General features: G+C 53.6%; 1 protein-coding gene across 6 annotated transcripts in view; it reads right to left on the bottom strand.

Moving 5' to 3' along the window:
- NMNAT2 (nicotinamide nucleotide adenylyltransferase 2) overlaps positions 1-14,308 on the bottom strand; it is a 207,342-nt gene that overhangs the window by 18,898 nt on the left and 174,136 nt on the right. For all 6 annotated transcript variants that reach the window (XM_070473961.1, XM_070473962.1, XM_070473960.1 and 3 more), the window contains 4 exons: positions 10,812-10,938; positions 9,509-9,589; positions 8,353-8,397; positions 3,593-3,669 (listed from right to left, as the gene is read on the bottom strand). In XM_070473961.1, coding sequence (XP_070330062.1) covers positions 3,593-3,669; positions 8,353-8,397; positions 9,509-9,589; positions 10,812-10,938 — 330 coding nt within the window. The remainder of the gene's footprint in view (positions 1-3,592; positions 3,670-8,352; positions 8,398-9,508; positions 9,590-10,811; positions 10,939-14,308) is intronic.

The following is a 14,308-nucleotide window of genomic DNA, read 5'->3' as shown; positions in this document are numbered from 1 at the left end:
CTAAAACATCAGTAGCAGTACAATCAAGAGAGGAGGCTGAGCCCTGCCTGGATAAGAGATAAGAGACTACACATTTCTCATTCTCAAAGTCAAGGAAACCCTTCCGACTAGAAATTTCCTTAAGAGGTCAAAAGTGGAGTGATGCCAACTATCCATGGGCCTCTTGGGTGAAATCCATCTTGGCTGAGATATGTGCATAGACATGGGAGCCTCCTGAGATATACTAAATACACCCCCAGCACCAGAAAGATTGAAATGATTGGCCAAAGGAAATCTGTAAGAAATGTCTCATAAAAGTGATTCAAACTATCACCAGGGCGCGGCTCAGTGAATTTGCCCATGTGTCTACCCACACGTACTGTGTTCTTCTACTCCTAATAAACACTTCACTCGTTACACTCCTTGCTGTCTTTGTGGGAATTCTTTTCTGCAGAGTTGAAGGGCTAGGGTCTTGTTTCAGACCACTGGTCTAGCGGCTGGATTCGGTGCTCTCACCGCCGAGACCCGGCCTCAGTCTCTGGCCAGGAACTGAAACCCTGCTTCAAGCCAGTGTAGGCTGAGGCCACCTGAGATCAGAACTTTCTATTAGAATCAGGAAGGCTCACCTGAAAGAAAAACCTTTCTTTCCTAGACCGTGAGCTCCAACCTTCCCCAGTAAGGACAGTGGGATAAATCACTGAGTTGCTAGCTAGTGTCATGCTCCCTGTGTCCACCTTTGTCCAATCCCCACCCTATTCTAGCAGAGAACCAGAGCCTTTAAGAAAGGAATTTGCAGGGCAGAAAACAGAATGTTTTGAAGTCACTGGCTTTAAACACACTGATGAGATGTCCCTTGAAGTCCCGAGGAGGGAAGAGGAAATAGGGGCGCTATCCTCAAAGGAGAAAGAAGAGGTTCCGCTGCCCCCTACTCCTTCCACACTAGAAAGAAGCTAGAGATCTGTGACGCCCACCCCCTGCCCTAAGGGCAAAGCCTCAGAAGACAGGGGCGGGATCATAGGTGGGTGGGGTCTAGCACGGGGCTTCCAGACTCAGTCAGGAGTCCCATTCCCCAGGTGGGCACGGAGGGGAGGGCCACCCACCTCAAGGTCCTGATAGGGAAGATGGGTGTGGCAACCCTGATGAAGAGATGCTCGTGTTTGGAGCCTCTCAGGTTCTGCTGGTCAGCAATGACTGAAACCTATTTCCCATCATCCCTGGGGGTAGTGATTTGGAGTTGAATTTTCATTTGGTATGAATAAATTACATGTGATATTTCTGGCACACCTCTGTTGTGGCCTGAGCATCACACTCATTGTGTAAGGAAACAGCTCCATGTTTTTTTCTGTTTTTTTTACCTCTACCTCAGATGGCATGATTCTAAGGACCCCACAGAGTCTTCGTGGGTGCTTGAGGGTGGGGAGGTTGGCACTCCAGGCTCTAGAAAACCCTCTGGAGTGAGCGCTGAGGGTCTGCTTCACCCAATCGCCCTTCTGCCCGAGCTGTGGACGGGCATCCTCAGCCCCTTCAGCCACACAGACGTGGGGTCCCCGCTTGGTCTGGATCTGCTGCGCCTCTGGGAGTAGCCAGGCTGGGTGTGCTCTGATCCCCGGGGTGACGGCCAGGTGGGAAGACGATTGACTAAATGAGCGTCAACTCCGCCCTCAGCCACCGCCACAGCCCCAGTACATCAACAGCTTCCGGTTCCTCAATTTTTCTCTTTTAACCAACGCATTCCTCTTCCGGGTGGTCCCACTTCAGCATCAGGGCCCAACCGGAAGAGGAGTGACCTGGGGCTCTTTTCCCTGGTCTCTACAGGTCGGACCTGACGAGGTCGGGAGCAGCCATTTTGGAGAGAAGCTAGAGGCCCTGCGGTCAGCGCAGAGGGGCTGGCTGTGCTTCAAGGGCCCCCAGTTGGGTGCGTTTCAGGCTCCAGAAAGCCCGTGTCTGCCCTTGAGAGGCACACGTTACAAGTCACATGGAGCAAGGAGGCCCCGAGACGTCCTGCTCACGTGGTGGCCCTTCGGGCTGCTGCCCTGTCACTTTATCCCTGGAAATCCCCTCCCTGGCTGCCAGGGCCTCCCCGTGGGAAGGGGCCTCAGGCTACTGCCTGGATTTGCCTGGATTCTTGAAAGAGCTTTGCTGAAATCTTGTACAGAACTTCGCCCGCATTACTTTGTCCTTTCAAAGCAGCTTGCGAAGTAGAGAGGAAAGTAAAAGTTAATTAAGCCACTTAATCCAGAATTGAAAAGAGGTTTAAAATTTCACCTGCAAGAAATCGTTCAGGCGTGGAGAGGAAAGGGCTTACACAGTATAATTCTTTTCCCCTGAAACTCTCCCTCCCTGCTTGGTTATCCCACAGCGTGTTAGCATTTATGCCCTTCACCTTGAACATCTATATGTTTATCGATGTGCCTATTTAGGTAGATTCACTTATTAGCAGTTCTTGTATGTCACTGTGTGTCAGGTGCTAGGCTGGGCACTTTACATGGACAATCTCATTTAATTCTTCCCAAACCCCATGAAAGGGTTACTATTATGATGCCCATTTTTGAGATGGGAAAAACTGATGCTTGTAATGTATCTCGTCATGAGCTGTGCTGGAGCAGAACTAAGATCTTGAGTTTCACCCTGGAGGTTGTCTCTTTCTCTCTCTCTTCAGAGACATACATGTACATGAAAAAATTTCATAAGCTGGCATCTTGCCACCCAACACTTCGGGGCGGAGACTGTATTGGATATTGCTTTTAAAATCTCAGAATGCTACAGATAACATTCTTTAGGTTAAAAAAAAAACAACCAAGGCTCAAAGGAGTTGAGTGGTTTGCATGAGGTCACACAGTAAGTAATTTAAAAAAATGTACTAGGTCTAGAATATCTGCCATGAGAAACCCACTTTCAAAGGGCCATGGGCTTAGAAGCTAACATTAGGTCTGACTATCAGATGAATGAATTCATGAAAGAACAAAAATGAATGTATGTCTAAAGGGTGAGGAAATTATGAATTAGCTAGTTTAAGACCATCTCGGCCAGATCTGGTAACAACTTGTCTGCTGAGCTTCTAAATGGTTTAAGTTTCAATTCCTGGTTCCCTAAATCCCAAGTCAGTTGTCAGAAGGATCCTACTGACCTTTTATCATTAACTTCTCCCCTCTGGACTCTTTTTCTCTTGTTAAGGAAATTCTAGGGTGGTATTCACCACCTCTTCAAAGGAACCAAAGGAAAACAAAGCACATAATAATTTCAAAAGGGCAAAGATTTTTTCTGTTTTTAAAAAGACCTCCCTCCCCCACCTTTCCCCACCAGCACACATACTCCAAGTGCTATTTAGCGAAGGTATTCTATGACTCAGATTGCTTTTTTCCCAGGGGCTTTCCAGGAGCAAGCATGAGGGGGAGTGAGTGTAAAAATACAGGAGGAGATAAAGCTTGGGGGTAGTGAGAATTTTTTTCCATCATGATGTGAATGGATTGCCCTCCTGGGAGCTCACAGGAGATGGGAGACTCAAGCTGGGGAGGGAGGCTGGGTGGGGAGGGAGGACCAGGGGTCAGAGTTGAGTGCCCTTCCCCATCCTGCCCCACACCAGCTGTGCGCAGGCCACAGCCCTGCTACTCACATCTGCCTCGTTCCACAGCCCTGGGATGCAGAAGGACTCCAGAAGGTCACTGCCACACAGCAGCAAGATCCGCAGCTCTGAGGGGGGACAGAGTTGGCAAAGGGAGAGGGAAACGTTCAAATCTCAGCCTTCTTCCTCCGACCAGCACAGAAGCGTCCCATCCTTGGGGCTCCAGAGCCCAGATCTTACAAGCACCGCGCTGTGTGCGGCACTGAAACCTCTGCTCACCCCTCCCCCAGGCTCATTTACAGACCACTCTCACTCCCTGCAGGAGGACCCTCTCTCCCGCGCAATGGAGCAGACAGAGAGAATAACTGTCCTGGTTTGCTGAGACTGAAGGGTTTCCAGGACGGGTCTCAAGCCAAACCAGGGTGGCTGGTCACCCAGAGTCTAAGGCGGCCACATGCCTTGTGTGAGGTCTAAGAGACTCTCTTTTTTGCCCTGTATCAAACCAAAGTGCCCGTGGAGTTTGGCTTCTCTGCTGCTGGGCGTCCTCTGGGGTTTGTCTTCCATCACGAGCACGATGAGACGGGGGCAGGGGACATGGAGTGCACCCTCAGTTCACCAGCTGGCTCAGCTCATCAGACGTCCTCCATGTTCGTGGCCACCGTCCTCAGCAAAGGGCTTGAGAAGCGAGGCTGCCCCCACCTTCCCAACTCCCAGGCACGTTTCCAGCTTATCACTTGTTTTTCTTCCCTCGTTAAGCCCAGTCTGAATTATCCCAGCGAGGCCACTGTCGCTTAAAACAGGCAGCAGACTGACTCAGGCATGAAAACTGAGCAACGAGGGTGAAAAAGAACCCCGGGATCCTCAGAGCCGGGGGAGAGGGTGGAGAGGGTGGCCATGCCCTCCTCCAGGGAATCTTTCCCAACCCAGGGATCAAACCTAGGTCTCCCTCATTGCAGGTGGATTCTTTACAGTCTGAGCCACCAGGCTCTATCATCAGGGGGCTGTGACTGTGGGTATCCTGTTGGAACCAGTGACACAGCCCCGCTCTGAGCCTCCAGAGACCGCTGCCACCCTGTCCCCTGAGGCTGAGAAAGGGCCGGCAGCTCTGCCTGCCTCAGACCCCGTAGCTAGCTCAGGGACCTGCCGAGGACTTTCAGGTGGTGAGCTCGCCCTAGCTGCAGGCTCAGTGGGAGACTGCTGGGCTGACAAAAGACAGGGCCAGCATCTCACAGTCCCGGGTCGGGACAGCCCATCCTTAGGGAAGTCACCTGCAGCACCGGGACCTTCACTCCTAACTATTCCTGCAGCCTGCACGGTCACACTGTCATCTAATGTTCCGATTACATCCAGGGACCTTAATAGATCTTTACATAGCAGAGTGACCTGTGCACAGTAGGTGCTCAGGATGTGCTGAATGGGTGAACGGCAGAGAGGCTGGCCACAGAGGCCATGCGGGCAGGCTGTCTCAGAACCTTCTGGGTACCCCGGGATAGCAGGGCTGGATGGAGACTGTGGCCTCGGCTCTTGCAGCATGGAGGCCCTGGTCATGGTATGCCTCCAGCCTCGGGATGGCCGAGAGGAACCAGACCCGGCTGACTCTGGGGTTCCTGATGTTCCCTGTCCCCTGCTCGGAGCCGCCCAGAGTTCCAGGTCAGCTCTGCTGAAAGGCTGCAGCTCTATAACCGTGGGCCTAGAAACTTCGGTTAGGAGGGAGGCCACATCCAGGAGACATGCTGGCCCTCAGCTACCATGGCACTTTCTGTATCAGTGGTCTCAACCAGGGGCGATTCTGTCTCCAGAATCTGGCATGGTCAGGAGACGTGTTTTTTGGTCGTCAAGGCTGGAGAGAGAGGTGTGCCACCGGCAGGTAGTGCTGGCAGGGCAGAAACGCTGCTCAGAAGTCCACACGGCACACAGCAGCCCCCACACCTCAGGGTTATGCCTGTTTGCTATGACAACAGCGGCGAGGTGGAGAAACCCTGCTCTGCAGTCACGGAAATGAATCTCTTTTCTATTCCCGATCCAGAGACTCACTTTCTCACTCGAGAATAACGTAGGATTATTTTTAAAGCCAAAGCAGAGCAAGCTAAAGCAAGAGGTTTCCACCTTTGCTTGCAGCACCGGAACGGATGGATTTGTCACAGACCAGAGGTCCCGGCAGGGCTTGGGAGTCCCACGTGTGGCCGCTGGAGGGCAGCAGTGGTTTCTCCGCTTTACCCTGGGAGATGAAGGCGCATGTTCTCAGCCCTAAGTCTTGGGTCTGAGGCAGGCCTGGTTAAAAAAGTGGAAATGGCGCCATAGGTGCTAACTGAGGCAGGAGATAACGGCTTTTTCCTTCTTGTGAAGCGTGCAAGGGGATTTCAGAAAGAAGAGGTGTGAGCCAGAGGGCCTCACGGCACAGGGGTCTGGTGGCCAGGCTACTCCGCTGGGCCCCACTTCCTTCCCCAGTTCAGGATCCAGGGAGCCACACTTGGCCACACTCTCCTCCCAGGAATCCTGCTTCTGTGAAGCCCCAGGCCCCGAGGCCCTTTCCAGCTCCCATCACAGCCTGCGGTAGCCGCCCCCTGTGCCACACCAGGCCACGAGTCCATCCACACAGCTGCGGCCACTCAGCTTTCCTTTCTCTGAAAGAGGGGGTCAGATGGGGCCAAGCCTCACAAGGAATGCTAGGAGCGTGGCCGTGCAAACACCCACTGCGTTGCCTCTGTGTCCGAGGGGGGACTCCCCAGCCTGCAACCTGATACCCGGGCCCTGGGTGCTGGGGAGGTGAACGAGGTCCCAGGTGAAACTGGCTCACAATACATTCTTCCCGGAACAAGGTGTGGGAGGAAAACACACACTGGAATACAGCTGAAAGTTTGAAGACTGCTCTGAGCGCAGCTGGTCAAGAAGACTTTGTCCCTGAGACGATAGTTCCTGGCCAGGTGTGGAACCGCCAGGCAGGGGGAGTACAAGGCTTTTGGGTGTTTGTGGCTGTGGCACCTGGGGGGATGAATACTCCTGCTGGCTTTGGGGAACACCCAGAAGTACTCTTTCCTGTGGCCTTCAGGCAGCCATGTGCTGGTACATAAAAGCTATTAAAACTTAAGGAATCGAGGAGTTTTGAGGACTTATCACCTCTGTTTTTAACACAAGGTATTTAACTTCTGTGCTGTGATTAGTCACTCAGTCGTGTCTGGGCTCTTTGCAACCCCATGGACTAGGGAGAAGTCCATGGAATTCTCCAGGCAAGAATACTGAAGTGGGTTTCCATGCCCTCTTCCAGGGGATCTTCTCAACCCAGGGATCGAATCCAGGTTTCCCGCATTGCAGGTGGATTCTTTACCAGCTGAACCAGAAGGGAAGCCCAAGAATACTGGAGTGGGCAGCCTCTCTCTTCTCCAGGGGAATTTCCCGACCCAGGAATTGAGGGGTCTCTTGCATTGCAGGCGGTTTCTTTACCAGCTGAGCTACCCAGGAAGCCTGTTTAACTGCTACTTAGTATAATTTAATTTTTCTGATTGACTGAGTTTAACAACCAGCTGGTAAAATTCCTGAAAATTTTCAAATGGTTCTAGTGGGTTGTATGAGCCAACTCAGGTGCATCACTGCTGGGGATCAGAGGACAAGACCCAGAGACGTTCCTTCAAATGATGTCACATCTGCTGGGCCTCCTGGGAGAACCCAGTGCCTCCATCCCTAGGAGGGGGGCCTGGAGTATCTTTGAAGCTGGAAGTTGAAGACTGAGCATGTCCGCTGGACACCCGGCAGCCCCCCAATCCTAGCACCACGGAGATGACACCCTGGCCCCCTGCCTCCCTTCCTCCTCGACCTCCTATTGGTTCAAGGTTGGAAACTGGAAACCTGAGAAATGGCAGTGTGTGTGTGTTAGTCACTGGTCGTGTCCAACTCTTTGCAACCCCATGGATTGTAGCCCGCCAGGCTCCTCTGTCCATGGGATTCTCCAGGCAAGAGTACTGGAGTGCTTTGCTGTTTCCTTCTCCAAAATGGCATTAGTCAGCCCCAGGGTCAAAAGAACGAGGGCTAGACCTTCAGCTCTCCTGCAGAATCGAATCTGGGTTTGTAGGAGAAAGAGACCCAAAGATGGGTATTCTCATCCTTGCTGAGTCCTTCGGGGACTTCCCGCTGTCATTGACCCTCCTTGTCACCCAGGGCCTGCAGCAGCTCGAGCTCCAGTCTCGTTGTCCATCTGAGCTTTTCTGGCTTCAGACACTTCTGTCTCTAAGCTACTCTGGAACCTTGGGAAAATGTGCTTCCTGGCTTGTTTCCTAGGGTTGCTCAGGACTCATCTCACTTCGAAGGGAGTCAGTACCTTCCCATCCTGACAGCTCCGTGTAACCACCCTCCATCTGCTCTGGCCAGGGGCCTTTACTGCCTTCACACAGTCAGGGCCTTAGTGTCCACCCAAGGCTGTGGGGGAGATCGCAGACATGGCTCCAAGCACTGGACCCCTCCGCTGAGGAAGGTAGGGGATCTTCTGTGGGCACGGTGTTGCGGGCAAGAGAAGAATCTCTGGCTGGCAATGAACTCAACTTCCGTGTCTTTTGGATGAGATAAAGAAGCTCTGAAGGGGAAACTGCCCACAGACCCCATCCTACCTCCTGGGAACCTGCCAGAGTCCAGTTGGGAGATGGTAACTCCCAACTGGAAGATAACTAAGAATATGCTCTCAGTTTGAAAGCAGTTAATTACCCTTCCAAGAGCAGACCCTGCTCAAATGCCCCCAGGGGTTGCAAGCCTCTCCCTTCCCCGACTGTGCCCATTTGGAGGCAGGAGGCCCCGAACGTTCCCGCTTTCCCAGCCCCACTCACCTATCTCTTCGTACCGCATCACCGTGCCCAGGTTGGCATTCTCATCTAGGGAGGCAAGAGGAAATGCAGAAGCATCAGGGGACCAGCCTCCTGGCACTGGTGCCTGACTCTCAGTCTGCCCGAGGGGCCTCTAAGAGGGAGAACGCGGGCTGGGATGGGTGGGTGCCAGGAGGGACGTTTGAGTAGCATAAACGGAGAGGGAACACTTCCTCAGGCTCCAGGGCAGAAGTCACTGTTCTGGGAATTCAGAACTAGACCGCCTGGCTGGGTAGCCAGTGACGGACACACACGCAATCACGCCGAGCGCCTTGTTTGCTTTTGTATTGGGGTGGGAGGAGGCTGGCCCCAAGAGCAGCATCCTCAAACCTAGGGAGGCAGTTGGCAGAGTCACAAGGAGGTGGGCCTCTCTTGTTCAGGGTTACCTGGCTCAGAGAATAAGCAAAACTGAGCAGGCTGAGATTTTTCATATGGCAGAAGGCACAGCCCCAGGGAGATGCGAAAGAGACAGAGGCTCTGCCGCGCCCCTCAGGAGGCCCACGGTGTGCACAGCACCACAGACATGGCCCCCTGGCCCCCTGCCTCCCTTCCTCCTTGACCATCTCGGGTGGTTCAAGATTGGAAGTCGGAAACCTGAGAGATGGCAGTAGTCAGCCCCAGAGTCAAAAGAATGAGGGCTAGACCTTCAGCTCTCCTGCAGAGTCGAATTTGGGTTTGTAGCAGAAAGAGACCCAAAGGTGGATATTCTCATTCATGCTGAGTCCTTTGGGGAGCAGCCAAAAAAAAAAAAAGGAGAAAATTAAGAAAAGAGAGTGTATGTTCTTAGCCTCTCAGCAGAAGTGCTGACACGGGCAGAGCCGGGAGGGACTGAGAGGGGCCCCTGGGCCCCTGAGAACTCTCAGGTGGGAGGACACATTCCATGGAGAGAGGGACCAGCAGCCCAGAGAGGAAGGTGAGTGCGGGAGATCTCCGGGAGCCCCAGGCCAGGATGGTGGCATCCCTGGGCTCCCGTCACAGATGGCCTTTGCAGGCCTGGTGACATCTATTCTCTCTCAATCATTGCGCTCTAAGTGCTCAGGCCACAGCAGGTGCTAGGGGTGCCTGCTGCATGAAAGAGGGAGGAGGGACAGAAAAGGAGGCGGGGAGTCTGCTCCCTTACCCACAAAGGTGAAGCGCTCCACTGGCGGGCGGACACAGCAGATCCGGCTCAGGCTTTCTCCCACCTTTCCCAGGATCTTGGCTAGGGGAGAGAGCAAGACAGACAGGGACAGACAGGGAGGACCAGTCATAACTCACACTCTCATCAGCCTCACCTTTGGGCCCCTGGAAACTAGGGGGCTGCATTGAGGGATGGGGATTGGGTCATGGGGGTGCAGAAGGAGGGTGGAGAGAAAGTACAGAAATGTGATGGCCCCATTCCTGCTTCTCATTTCCAGTCCAAGGAACAAGCATTCTGAGCCCTAAATCAGAATATTTTCTGGTGGTGTTTATGACAGTGTTGAAAAATTGGAAAATATAGAAGAAGAAAGTATATTAAAAGGAAAATAAGTATCCATAATTCTACCACTAGAGATAACTGCCACTAAAGTATTTATATATTGTTTGTTTTTTTTCCATTTTTATATGTGTACTATGCAGGTATATCTTGTTGTTTAGTTGCTAAGTTGTGTCTGGCTCTTGCAACTCCACGGACTGTAGCCCACCAGGTTCCTCTGTCCAAGGGATTCTCCAGGCAAGAATACTGGTGTGGGTGGCCATGCCCACTCCAGGGGATCTTCCTGACCCAGGGATCAAACCCGAGTCTCCTGAAGCTCTGGCACTGCAGGCAGATTCTTTGCCGACGAGCCATGGGGGAAAGACCTTTGAGCTGTGTAACCGGAGCTGTTCTCTTCGTAAGTGGGAATATAATATCTATATCACAGAATTACTGCATTAAATGAGAACCTGTGTAACGCACGGAGCACTGTGCAAGCAGACACTACTAGGTGCTGGGTAAGTGCTGGGGGCCCTTGAAGGGATGGCTGAAGGTGGCTGGGGGGCTGGGGTTAGGGGCTGGCAGCAGACTGCCTGGGTTTGACTTCTCTCCCTGCTACTTCCTACCGTGTGACCTTGGCAGGATGCGCAATCTGCTTGGAAAAGGCAGAGAAAAATGTTCCCTTTAGTACCTTTAATTCCCAGTTAAGGCAGTCATATTTATGTTAAAATACATACCATCAACCCCTGTCTCTCTCTGTCCCTGAATCTGTCTCTATCACTGTGACTATTTCTCTTTGATGCTGTTTCTTACGGGTTCTCAAAGCATGGTCCCTGGACCATCGACATTTTAAAAATGCAAATTCTCTTCCTTCTCCCAGACCTACTGAATCAAGTTCTGGGACAGCGCTTAGTGATCTGGGTTTTAACAAGAACTCCAGGCGATTCTGAAGTTCGAGAGCCTCTGTTCTACACCAGCGTTCCCCTACCTGCGGTGGGCTTGCTGGGAGCATTGTTGTTCTGGTAGATGGGCTGGGAGGTCTCATTTCGGGGCTGTCCGATCACAGGTGTCATGGAGGGTGTGTTGACGTTGGAGAGGATGCAGCCAGTCACCCGCTGGGGGGAGGAAGAAGAGCACAGTCAGTGAAGTCTTCTCCAGTTCTCCCCAAACACTCTTCTGCTTGGCCATCATGGTGAGGTGTCCCAGAGCTGAGAAAGAGGACTGGGGGAAGGTTCTAGACCCTAGTCGTGCCCTAAGGTCACTCCAGGCTGGCAGGAGGCGAGATGGCTCCCTGGGAGATGCATCAGATGTGTTGTTGAACAGACCTGGGTTCAAGTTTGAGTTCTGCCCGCTTCTGGCTGCGTGACCTTGGATAGTTAACTTACCTGGTTTTGAACCTCAGTTCGAATGCCTAACTGACAGCGGCAGCGAGAGCCATCTCTCTGGGTTGTGGAGGGCGTACATGAGCGACCATACATGGGGCACTTTTGGAACATCTGGCACGTGGCAGAAACTGTGCCTATGTTGTAACCTTCTGTAGAAGGCGCGTGCCTTTCCCGCCTGCTTCGTGGGACTCAAAATGAGGTCATGTCTGCAGAAGGGCTGTGCAAGCTCGGGAAAAGGTCATACAAACACCAGGCGCTATCACCACCTGCCGCCTCTTCAGGCCAGAGATGCCAGTGACAGGGCCAGGCCAGGGAGCGGTGCCAGGCCAGAGATGCCAGGGACAGGGCCAGGCTGGGGAGAGGTGCTGGGCGGAGCAGGATGTCTGCGCTGCAGGAAGGGGGAGGCGGGGCTCTGGGAACTCTGCGCCTGCTCAGAGTGTAAATACACATTCCAGAGCCCAGCGGAAATGCTCTGTGTATTATCCATTGTCCTGTGTTATCTGGCCGGCTGCTTCTCCTAGTGCCACAGCAAACACAGACCTGATAACGCAGCATTCTTCACAGCTGACCCAGAAACACCCCCCACCCCGCCCCCCGGCCCGTGGTGGGGTGGGAGAGCAGCTTCTGGGCCGCAGAAAAACAAAGGATGAATTTTCAATCTGCTGAGCTTCACCGGGCTGTTGCTTATTCAAGTTCCCATCCCTGAGAGCCAGCTTCCCCTCATCCCTGGCCCACCACCCTTTCTGGATTACTGAGTCCTTCTGCGGGAGGGCTTCCCTGGTGGTTCCAGGGTAAAGACTCCACCTGCCAAAAGGGAGAAGCAGGTTTGACCCCTGGGTTGGGAAGATCCTCTGGAGGAGGAAATGGCAACCCCACTCCAGTATTCTTGCTGGGGAAATCCCATGGACAGAGGAGCCTGGCGGGCTATTTATTATAGTCAACGGGGTTGGAAAGAGTCGGACATGACTGAGCACACAGGCTGCCAGGGGACCCCCAGGTCCCAGGGCTGGGGTGACCCTCCAAAGGCATCTTCCACACGCCACCCTGGAGGCAGAGCGGCACAGGAGTCTTTCTGAGCCCTGCAAGGGCAGGCGTTGATCTTGCGGGCTGACTTGTCACTTCTGTGTTGGGAGACGGGCACGGCAGTATCCTGCCACATCTGGGACCCAGCTGAGGTTGGGGACCATGGATCATCTTTGCCTGCTTTGTGGGATTCTATGGCCGGCTGCAGCTGGTTGAGTGGAAGGGACAGCTTGCCTCCCTTTTATTGTGATTTCACCTCCAGAAAAGAAAAACGCCACGTTCTCAGTCTGGGGGCCAAGGAATGTCTTCCTCTCGCTGCACGCATCATTAGTCCCATTCAACTTGTTCTGTGCTGGAGAAGAAACGTGCTGGCCACCTGCCCCGCTCTGCCCTCCAGAGGTTCCCATGTTCTCACAGTCTTGCCTCGCCTATTAAGCCCCGTGTCTATCTCTCTGACAGGCGCACTTTCCATGCCAGAACACCGGGCTGATGCTGGGACCAGGGAGACTGGGAGCTACCAGCAGCTCCAAGCTCCCGCTCCTGCTCCAAGGCGGGGGGCCATCAGGATTGACATTCTCTGCCGGCTTGTGACCATCACTCAACAGCTGCAGCTCTTGGCCAAGCATCTCAGGCCCAGGCTGATGCCTCTGGGCATGAGTAACAGAGGGAGGGTTCGGGAAGCCCAGACGTTTAGACAGCAAGACAGCTGCCAGGCTTTCTGGCTGGGCAGAGCCGAGGCTCAGGAATGCCTGCAGGGTCCCTGATTCCTCATTCCATCATGCAGCCTGAAGCTCCCGGTGACTGAAAGGAGCACAGCCCCCCAGCAGCACCCCCAGCTGACCCGTAGTGTGAGAAATAAACTTCTGTGAAGCCACTGAGATCTGACGGATACTGTGTATCTTAGCCTGCCCTCATGGACACATCCTTATACAGTAAGACAGGACGTCTTTTATTACTGCTGTTGTTGAGAGCAGCCCAGAGGAGCAAGTCAGGGCCACCTTGTCCTGTTGAGGGGACCAGGAAAGACTCAGGATGTCTGCGAAGGGTTCTCAAAGCAGAAAGAAGGGGGTTGGGTTTTCTTCAGCTTAATAGATGAAGCACCAGCCAGCTTGTCCTTTCTACTCCTCTCGCTCTTAACTCCCTGGATGGTCTGGAGTCCCAGGTCCACGTCTGTTCAAATAAAGCAGGTGGAGTGGGGGTGGGGGGTGGTTGAGGCCGCTGACAGCTCCCCAGGGAGAAGGTTCTGACAGGCCCTCTGACAGTGAACACAGATGGAATGGGGGTGCTCCCTGCGTCAGGATGATGCCACTCTGATCACTGTTTGGGGCGGGGGGAGGGTTCTGCACCAGGACCAGTGGAGGTGAGCAGGAAGCCCTGCGTCTTGTCTCGGTGGGCCGGGTTTCTTGCCGTCAATGGCACTGCTTTTCACCCTTTCACGGTGGAGTTGATGGGCTGGTATCCATCTGCGAAGGGTACTTTCTGCACATGCCGACTGGTGCTGCTGGCTGGCGTGGAACCTGCGCTTACCTCGCAACCAGCTCTTCGGTCACTGCACCCAGCCACAAGCCGCAGGCAACTGTCAGTGTGGCCTAGGCAGTCACTGTGTGTCCTAAGATATTCTGGTTCACCTCTTTGTACTTCCTTCTTGTTGTTTAGTCACTAAGTCATGTCTGACTCTTTGTGACCCCATGGACTGTCGTCCACCAGGATCCTCTGTTCATGGGATTCTCCAGGCAAGAATACGGGAGTGGTTTGCCATTTCCTCCTCCAGGGGATCTTCCCCACTCAGGGGTCGAACCCCCGTCTCTTGCACGGGCAGGCGGATTCTTTAGCACTGAGTCAAGACGGAAGCCCATGCATCCTTCTACCCACAAATAAATCAGAGGTGAGAACACAGTGTGTGTGGACTCCTGTGAGGAGGAAAGAATGAGCCTGATGTACACGGCCTGCAGGAGTGCGGTGCTGCAGCCCGGCATAGTTCAGGATAAGAGGACGGATGGGTCCTCTGGAGGTGCGGTGGGAGGACCTGGCTGCTTGTACCTCCACCCAGTGCTCCTCTCTCCTTCTCTCATCACTT

The sequence above is a fragment of the Odocoileus virginianus genome, chromosome 11, assembly GCF_023699985.2.
Source record: "Odocoileus virginianus isolate 20LAN1187 ecotype Illinois chromosome 11, Ovbor_1.2, whole genome shotgun sequence".
Taxonomy (NCBI): domain Eukaryota; kingdom Metazoa; phylum Chordata; class Mammalia; order Artiodactyla; family Cervidae; genus Odocoileus; species Odocoileus virginianus.
This window is presented reverse-complemented; position numbering and strand designations above follow the sequence as displayed.